Raw genomic sequence first — 10,000 nt, 5'->3', positions numbered from 1 at the left:
GGGGGGGGGGGTTCAGGGGTTATGACACGGTGGCTTAGCAGTTAGCACATTTGCCTAGCTTGAGCTTGCGTACCGTTTCCTCCGGGTACTCCGGTTTCCTCCCCCAGTCCAAAGACATTCATTGTTGGCTGACTGCAGTTTCCCAACTGTCCATAGTGTGTGTGTGTGTGTGTGTGTGTGTGTGTGTGTGTGTGTGTGTGTGTGTGTTTGATTGTGCCCTGTAATGGGTTGGCACCCCGTCCCGGGTGTCTCCTGCACTGCGCCCTGAGTTCCCAGGGAAGGCTTCAGGCTCCCCGTGACCCTGTACAGGACAAGTGATATAGAAAATGGATGGATGGCTATTCAGTAAGAGCTTCATCCTGGTCAGGGTGGCAGTGGATCTGGAGTCTGTCCTGGGAACACTGGGTGTGAGGTGGGAATACCACTCCACACCAGTCCATTGCAGTGATTATGTAATTTAACTTAACTAATTCAATTTAGTAGAAAACACAAGACTTACAGGGGTGCCAATACTATATTACATGTATTAGGATTTGGATACACTTCATCTCCCAAAGGTTTCTATTTAGGTATAAGAAGAAAGTTTTACCTATCAACTCAGAATTATATAAATGTAGAAAATAAGTATGTTACTGCTAAACACTCAACATTATCAGTTTATTATGAACAGCTTTCTAGTATGGACCTAATACACTGGATCTATCTAATCACTGGATGAGAAACGATGTATCAAGCAGAGAACAATACAAGTAGTGCTGCCGTACAAGATCCATTAACTGAGTTCCAGAAGAAGCAAAGTGTGCAGAGTAGAGGTGTAAGTGCAATCATTTGTTAAATTTTTTTTATGAGTTTGTTAGGTGTTCATTGAAGAGGCGGGTCTTTAGCTGTTTTTTGAAGGTGGTGAGAGATTCTGTGGTCCGGACTGGGGTTGGAAGTTCATTCCACCACTGAGGAACAGTTAGTGTGAAGGTTCTTGAGAGGGATCTTGAGTCACGCTGAGTAGGTACTGCTAAACGTCGGTCGCTAATCGATCGCAGATTGCGTGAGGGAACGTAAGCCTTCAGGAGAGAGTTGAGGTAGGGGGCGCTGTTCCTGACAAGGTCTTGCAGGTGAGCATCAAGGCCCTGAATTTGATGCGGGCGGCTACAGGAAGCCAGTGGAGGAGATGAAGAGGGGTGTGACATGGGTTCTCTTGGGCTGGTTGAAGACAAGACGCGCTGCTGCATTCTGAATCATCTGAAGGGGTTTGATGGAGCTGCCCGGAGGCCCGAGAGTAGTGAGTTGCAGTAGATCAGTTTGAGATAACAAGAGCCTGGACTAGTATCTGTGTGGCCTGTTCGGTGAGGTAGGGTCTGATTTTCTTGATGTTGTACAGGATGAACCTACAGGACCGTGCAGGTGTTGAGATGTGGTCTGTAAAGCCGTCATCAAGAGTCACCCCGAGGTTCCTGGCCGTCCTGGTTGGTTCGAGTGTGGTTGAGCCGAGCTGTACAGTGAGGTTGTGGGTGAACGAGGGACAGGCTGGGATGATGAGAAGCTCAGATTTTGCCAGGTTGAGCTTAAGGTGGTTTTCCCTCATCCAGACCGAGATGTCCGACAGGCAAGCAGAGATACGTGCAGAGACGGATGGATCGTCAGGCTGGAAGGACAAATAGAGCTGCGTGTCATCAGCATAGCGATGATATGAGAAGCCATGAGACTCAATCACCTGACCTAGAGATGTAGTGTAGATAGAAAAGAGCAGTGGACACAGAACTGACCCCTGTGGAACGCCAGGTGTGAGTTGCTGAGTTTCAGAAATACCTCCCCTCCATGATACCTTGAAGGATCTGTCAGAGAGATAGGATTCCACCCAGCGCAGAACCGTTCCAGTGATGCCCAGGCTGGAGAGAGTTGACAGGAGGATCTGATGGTTCACAGTGTCGAAAGCAGCAGAGAGGTGGAGTAGGATGAGGACAGATGATCTAGAGGTTGCTCTTGCTAGTCGTAAGGCTTCAGTGACGGAAAGCAGAGCAGTCTCCGTGGAGTGATTGCTCTTGAAGCCAGACTGCTTGGTGTCCAGGAGGTTGTTCTGTGTGAGAAAATTTGAGAGTTGATTAAAAAACGGCTATTTCAAGAGTTTTGGAAAGAAAAGGGAGGAGGAAAACAGGTCTGTAGTTGTCAACTATGGCAGGGTTGAGTGATGGTTTTTAAGCAGTGGGGTAACCCGGGCCTGCTTAAATGAGGTAGGGTATGTGCCAGTAGACAGGGATGTGTGTATCATTACAGCCTACATTACAGCCAAAAACTCCAAAACACACACACACACACACACACACACACACACACACACACACACACACACACCCTGTAAAAGGTGACTGCATTTCTAAAATCTCGCTGTGAAATAATAAATTTCTAGCTAAATGATCCCAGATAGCAGCTCAACTAGTCAAGACATGAGCGAGCGAGCTAGCAACAAGCTAACCACCTAGCTATCGAGCTGAAAGGTTAAACTAGATGTAAAGAGCGCAAAATTTATTCCAGCTTTGTTATATTAGTATAGTGTAGTTAATTTAATAAACTAATCACTTTTGTACGTTTATGTAAAATTATTTTATTTAATCTAATTAAATAAATGTAACAAAAAAAAAAAAAAAAAAACAGCCAGCTACCATGACACAGCTAACAGGCTACCCAGTTCGCATTAAATGTAGCATAATACAGAATTGTACTCGTTTTTGTTTTGTTTCTAGTTTTGCTTTGTTCTCTATTGTCTATAAATTATACTTGCACTAAAGTGCACGCGCTAAAGCTCCAGCAGCTACAAGTAAAAAAAATGATCATATTAGTATTAATGACCTGTGTACAAGCTAATGCTAACTAGTAGAAGGTGCTAAATAGTTTGACTCTAATTGTTGTGGCTGTGTCAGTTACTAGCAGATTAATACATTTAATATAAATATTTATTATATATTTATTATATGTGGTGGTGTTATAGCTGATACAGAAACAGATCTACGCTAGTCAGCATTTTGTGTCATTACTATAACCTGCTCTAAAGCAGTTTTAATGCCTTTAAGCTTTTCACTGCATCATTTTTGGGTTTAACTGCTGAACACAGATACGTCCTGCTCACCTTCAGTGAAAATTAAGCAGATTAATGTCATTGTGCATCCACGCATGATGTGAACTCGACTTGTCTTTTGAGTGTGTAGTGATTAAACGCTAATTCTCACATACCGCATACTGGCAGAGGAATAGTGTGTAGTGTACAGTCTGACATCTGAACATAAACATCTGACATCGGAATAAAATTACTGAAAACTTTGTTTAATTATAACACAGAACAAAACTCACACTCAGCTCCACCATAAGAGGGCGCTGTAACACCATTTTGAATACACTCTCACTGTGGACTTTATTAGGCACACCTGTATACCTGCTCATTCATGCAGTTATCTAATCAGCCAATCATGTGGCAGCAGCACAATGCATAAAATCATGCAGATACAGGTCAAGAGCTAAAGAGTAAGCAAGAGTGTGATCTCTGTAACTTCAGTCATGGCACGGTTTGAGTATTTCTGCTGATATCCTTGGATTTTCACACACAACAGAAACTGGATGGATGAACACGTATATATTTTGGGAAACTGGACCGCATCGACCCATAGGGGCGGGGTTTAGTGTTTGAGGGCGGGGATTAGCTCTTGCACCTTTTCTTACAACTTCCTTCCTTCATTTATCCAATAAAATCACTCCAGCTGATTTATATATGGAAAAACAATGTTGTTGTTGTTGTTGTTGTTTTTTTGTTTTTTTTTTTACAGATGATGATGATGAAGATGAGGAATACCATGACGGCTCCGTCTGCAGCTTCTGTGCCCACTGTGAGGTAGAGTACCGCCATTTTGTGTCCGGCTAAACGGTCCATTGTTAATATAAAGACTTTAATTTGTACATTTTGATTCCGACACAGCTACACTACACACATTCATCACTTGGTTTAATTCTTCATATTGAATCATATTCTGTAGTTCACATCATTTAACACCCTTTACGGCTCTATACAGAACCCTACGTTATACATTATACCTTTACATCGATGTACATCAGCAGAACAGCTAAATATTGCTTGTTATTTTCTTCTTAAAATCTACAAGGTAGCAGGAGTTTAACGTTTCACTTCTTGGTATTTGGTCAGTCTTGTGGAAAACGGTTCTTTAAGGGTTCTTAACTGCCTGAAAGAGTTCAGCTTGGAACCTGTTCTGACAGGGCAACACTCGGTTGTAGGGTTCCATGTAGGTTTGTAAGTCTTCCCAAAGGAACAACCGAAGAACTTGTGATGGTTCAAAATTTTCTCAAAATGTGCGTTTTAACGTCAGACTTGAACGTGATTTGAGTTTTCTTTCGTCTCGTATCTCTTGACATTAAATGCAGTTTTAGACATAAATTGGCGGCGTTACTGAATCACAGCACAGGCGTGGTTTTAATCGGACTGGACGAAGCTGGTGTGTTTGGTTCCTGCTATGATTTGTCGTGTTGTTTTCGAGTTCCTTCATAACGAGAGGTCCGTCACTTCGGTGTTTCACCTTTTGTTTGTTTGTTTCTGTTCCTCAGCACTGCGACAGCTGCGACAAGTGTCCATGTAAAAAAGGAGACAAATCTGAGCACTGTGAATTCTGTGAGGTGAGAAACAACAACAACACACACACACACACACACACACACACACACACACACACACACACACACACACACACAAACACACACGTCATGTTACTGGAAACCTTAAAGTTACAGCTTTACCGCTGACTCTTAATAGGCACTGACACTGGAGACTCCTTCCATAAATGTTACATAAACGTCTCCTTACAGAATCCTTCTCCATATCAATGATTACACGTTTTATATTCCGTTTATGTGGAGCGCCACCTGTAAGAAGAGAACATCTTGGTGAATGAGCTGTTGCTATAGAAACAATAAGAACGAGCGTATTAATTAGAAATACAGCTGTGATTTGATAGATACAGCTGCTGTTATAGAGAATTAATCAACTCCTTCTGACCAATCACAGTCCAGAACTCAGCAGCGCTGCTGTGTTATACTGATTATTTTGGCTAACATTAACAAATACAACTCCTTCCACAAATGTTTTTTTCACCTAACCAGTAAAACCTTCTCTTCTCTTCTCTTCTCTTCTCTTCTCTTCTCAGTCCTGCAATATGTGTGCCGTGTGTCCTGTGTGTAACACCGTGTGCCAGCCAGGTAACAGAAACAGGATGATTAATCACACATTCATTTAAAAATTCTTTCATTTACATTACTATAAATGACTGTAGTCTTAATTATTTATTTATGAACTTATTTCTGTGCTTTCAGGTGGTTTCGTGGACTCTGTAACCGGCTCCATCTACAAGTATGACTCACTCCCTGCACAAACACACTGCTTTTCTACATGAACACGCTGTTATCTATGAATATGCTATAACAGTGTGTTATAAAGATGTAATACAGCATTTACACCATGTCTGTGCACTGGTTTTTTGTTTCAGGACGGTTGCTGATATCTTCGATGATGATGATGATGATGATAACAATAACTAAAAGGCCTTCATCGCCACCGTGTGGCCCAGAGTGTAAATCAGGGGCTCGGGAAACAGAACAAGGAATTCATTATTATTTATAAACTGATCATTAATGAGTTTATTAATAATCTGATAAGATTTTGTCACTTGGTTCACTGTTTAATAATCAGGAAATATGACCTGTAACTGAGCAGATTAAATGCCTTTTGTTGCAGCTGCGTGGTGTTAAATAAAATGATAAAACATTTTACTAGTTGTTTTATTTTTAACATTTACAGTGCCATTTAAAATGCAAAATATGTGAACACTATACATTCACTCCTGTTCTATCCAGTAAAAACACCTAAAATTGTACATAAAACCTCAACAGATTTTTTTTTTAATCTCATGTTTTGTTGGAAAGTTTATTTCCTAAGCTGTAATATCAACATTGTGTGCTTTCTGCTGAGATATTTCTTTAGATTTGCACTGAAATAATAATAATTGTATTCTTTATGCTCCACTTTCTCAGAATGAAAGGAGAAGGAACATTATTACTGTAATTATCTACATTATTTCACGCTATCGTTCATAAAACAGACTTTCACAAAGGGGTTTTAAGTAATATCTTGAATACTTATCATTTTAAATTAAATCTTATTCATGACATTGTACAACATACACACAAAATATGAACACTGATGGTTTTTTAAAAAATTATTATTCCTTAAAATAATCATTTTTTGGTTTATATGTTAAAGTCTGAGCATTGAGTGCATAATTAGAAAGAAATTCGCTGAACAGTGAATTTTTATTTTAATTAGTGCACAATGTTTGAAATAGAAAATAATTTTAATTTATACATCTACTTTTTTATATATATTACATTTCAGTCTGATATAAATACATTCCATGTGTGATACCTGGCCTTATGTATAATTATAACTTTTAACTAAAAATAAACATGAAAATATATTATTACATTTATTAAATATATTCTTTAAAAAATATATATTAATAAAACCACGGTTCCATGAAAAGAAATGTATACATAACTTTAATTTATATTTTATAAACATAATTCTTATTAAAGTTGTGTCTCTCGCCTTATTTTAGAGACTAAAATGTATTTATTTATTTCGTGTTACAACCTGGAAGCAGAAATTGTAGACGTCACGACAAGGCGATTACTTCCGGTTCGTCGTAGTCTGAGGTAAACAATCGAGGTATGTTCATTAAACCCTTTTATTTGATTAAAAACAGCGTTGTTTGGCTTTAATTCGCTCCTATTTCAGTTATGGTTTTTAAAATCGATGTCTTTATGTAACTTTAAGTTAAACTGGTGTAATCTCGTCTATAAAAATAATGATGGTATTCGCCAGAAATGTAGCGCGCTAACAAACCTGGGCTAGATAACAATCAGCTCGCTAGGGCACTAGATGTAGTGCACTATATAGTGTGTAAGCGCCGTCACGGTGTATCAGGTGAAGTGAACTTATACAGGGAACATGAGTTATTTGGGATTTGTCCTAGTTTATAGTTAGCCTCATATAACCGGTGCGTTCAGGCTTTCATTGTGTTGAGGTTTTTAACACAATAATTCGTTAAATCAACATTTTATTCTTCCCAAAAACAGTGAAAATGACTCGACACGGGAAGAACTGTACCGCCGGGGCGGTGTACACTTACCACGAGAAGAAGAAGGACACAGGTTTGATTTTATTATATGAGCTGTTTGTTTGTTTGTTTGTTTGTTTGTTTGTTTGTTTGTGTTAGTCACAAATGTGTGCTTTTCTGTGTGTTTAAGCCGCTTCCGGTTACGGCACTCAGAGTGTGAGATTGGGGAAAGACGCCATCAAAGACTTCGACTGCTGCTGCCTTTCATTACAGCCGTGTAGAGACCCTGTGGTGACGTAAGAAACACACACACACACTCACTCACTCACTCACACACTCACTCACACACTCACTCACTCACTTATATACACTTTTAGACACACTATTATACACACACACACGCACACACTCTTATACACACAATGCACTCTCTTAGACACAAACACATTCTTGTACATACATTTAGACACACACACTTACAGGGCTTGACCTTAAGCGTTGTCGTGGTAAATTTCTCATTCACTTGTGAAAATAAAGCAGTTTCTTTCCCGGTGAGAAAAAAGGAGATTTGATGAAAAGCTGTGGTGTAAATATAATAATTTATTAGTAACATACTCTCGTCAGTGTTCTCTCCGCTCAGAACATCTTACTGGAGTCATTCAGCTGTAAACAGCACCACACCACACCGTGCCACGGTCCTGGAAGCAGACTCATAAACTTCATCATGTTGGTCTTCATGATGCTGCCGCTGGCACTGGTGGTGGTGCTGCTGGTGGTACTGGTGGTGGTGCTGCTGGTGGTACTGGTGGTACTGGTGGTGGTGCTGGTGGTGGTGGTACTTGTACTGGTGGTGCTGCTGGTGGTGCTGCTGGTGATACTGGTGGTGGTGCTGCTGGTGGTACTGGTGGTACTGGTGGTGGTGCTGCTGGTGGTACTGGTGGTGGTGCTGCTGGTGGTACTGGTGGTACTGGTGGTGGTGCTGGTGGTGGTGGTACTTGTACTGGTGGTGCTGCTGGTGGTACTGGTGGTGGTGCTGCTGGTGGTACTGGTGGTGGTGCTGCTGGTGGTACTGGTGGTACTGGTGGTGGTGCTGGTGGTGGTGGTACTTGTACTGGTGGTGCTGCTGGTGGTGCTGCTGGTGGTACTGGTGGTGGTGCTGCTGGTGGTACTGGTGGTGGTGCTGCTGGTGGTGCTGCTGGTGGTACTGGTGGTGGTGCTGCTGGTGGTACTGGTGGTACTGGTGGTGGTGCTGGTGGTGGTGGTACTTGTACTGGTGGTGCTGCTGGTGGTGCTGCTGGTGGTACTGGTGGTGGTGCTGCTGGTGGTACTGGTGGTGGTGCTGCTGGTGGTACTGGTGGTACTGGTGGTGGTGCTGGTGGTGGTGGTACTTGTACTGGTGGTGGTGCTGGTGGTACTGGTACTGGTGGTGGTGCTGGTGGTGGTGCTGGTGGTGGTGCTGGTGGTGGTGGTACTTGTACTGGTGGTGGTGGTACTTGTACTGGTGGTGGTGCTGGTGGTACTGGTACTGGTGGTGGTGCTGGTGGTACTGGTACTGGTGGTGGTGCTGGTGGCGTGTGTTTTGTCATGGGACAGAAGTGCAGCCTGCCTGAAGGCACTCGTTCCTCTGATTAATGAACATGAGCTGTAATAGAGGAACACTTCTCATGTTCTCAAAATCAGCATATAAAGTTTAAGCTATTTTTCTACATGTATAAGAAGTTGCTTTAAATTGACGGAGAGTTACAGTTACTCGCCCAAGCAACATGTCGAAGTCCCTGTTTCTATGTTGTTTAAAATGACGGAAGATTTCAATAGTACATCTGCGGTAAACTCCGTTCTCTGCAGCAGGAAAGTAAACGTAGACTGGCTAGCGACGTAGCTACAGTGTTTACGTAGCATTACAGTAAGCGTAGGAGCTGTGAACCTGAATCACCTGTCGAGTTCATCTCTCCGGGTAGGGGTACATTTCCTCCCCCTTTTATTTTCATCCACTGTGTTAAATTCCGTGGTCCTGTTTGTCGAGTTCGATGCGTTACCAGGCGCTTGGCCGGGTCGCGGAGGCTTGAGAAATATTGCTTTTTAGAAGATGAGAACGATGTGCTTCGCCACTGTTGCGTGAGGTAAAGTCGAATCGACTGTATCACAAATAAAGCCAGTATTATTATTAGGGGCCAAGCACTGAAGGTGCATAGACACCTATTGTTTTCATTATAGTTTCTTCTTCTTCTTCTTCTTCTCTTGAGTCTATCGAAACCCATAGAACCTTAGATTCGGTGCAACATACCGAGTCAAACGCTACCCAATTTTTCCATGTCGGCCATTTTGAATTCTCAAATAAAATTCTATATTTTATGAACGCATTGGCATATTGTTACGAAACTCGGTGTGTGTCATTGGCACCATGCCCGGAAGGTAGTCAAGAAGTTTTGACACAAAGTATAATGACATTAAAAAAATGCTAATAGCTTTGGAATAATTTTGCCTATTGTAATGAAAGTGGTCTTGCTAGATTCAGGGAGTCATGCTGAGAACAATGATACCGATTATGCCATAGTCAGTCGAACTTGCTGATTGGCCCGATTTTCCCTGATATTCGATTTGGGTCGTCTTCAGACCATGCTAGTCAAAAGTCGTTAGAAGCTTTTTAATAGACCGAACCGTTCTCATTTAACGCATCAACAAATATTATGGTGTGATGCCAGGCTGAGGCTGTATCTCTGCAACACTTTGGCATGTTCACACCAAACTGATCACGCCACATCAGTTTTGTGACAGCGCCATCTATTGGCCTAACATGATTAGCAGTTAAATCATTTAACAATTGATTGTATTTAGAA

At 41.7% G+C, this 10,000-nt stretch overlaps 2 protein-coding genes across 3 annotated transcripts in view; both read left to right on the top strand.

The window, feature by feature from the left end:
- Positions 1-5,814, top strand: part of LOC108280579 (germ cell nuclear acidic protein) — a 9,820-nt gene extending 4,006 nt beyond the window's left edge. Inside the window, exons 2-6 of the mRNA XM_017495721.3 lie at positions 3,810-3,874; positions 4,600-4,668; positions 5,196-5,247; positions 5,362-5,398; positions 5,535-5,814. Of these exons, the coding sequence (XP_017351210.2) occupies positions 3,810-3,874; positions 4,600-4,668; positions 5,196-5,247; positions 5,362-5,398; positions 5,535-5,586 (275 nt within the window). The 3' untranslated portion in view covers positions 5,587-5,814. The remainder of the gene's footprint in view (positions 1-3,809; positions 3,875-4,599; positions 4,669-5,195; positions 5,248-5,361; positions 5,399-5,534) is intronic.
- A 922-nt stretch (positions 5,815-6,736) lies between these two features.
- nosip (nitric oxide synthase interacting protein) overlaps positions 6,737-10,000 on the top strand; it is a 7,515-nt gene continuing 4,251 nt past the window's right edge. Inside the window, exons 1-3 of one of the 2 annotated variants that reach the window (XM_047159380.2) lie at positions 6,737-6,759; positions 7,183-7,257; positions 7,354-7,459. In XM_047159380.2, the coding sequence (XP_047015336.1) occupies positions 7,188-7,257; positions 7,354-7,459 (176 nt within the window). In that variant the 5' untranslated portion in view covers positions 6,737-6,759; positions 7,183-7,187. 2 annotated transcript variants of the gene reach the window in all.

This window comes from Ictalurus punctatus, chromosome 2 (assembly GCF_001660625.3).
Source record: "Ictalurus punctatus breed USDA103 chromosome 2, Coco_2.0, whole genome shotgun sequence".
NCBI lineage: Eukaryota > Metazoa > Chordata > Actinopteri > Siluriformes > Ictaluridae > Ictalurus > Ictalurus punctatus.
This window is presented reverse-complemented; position numbering and strand designations above follow the sequence as displayed.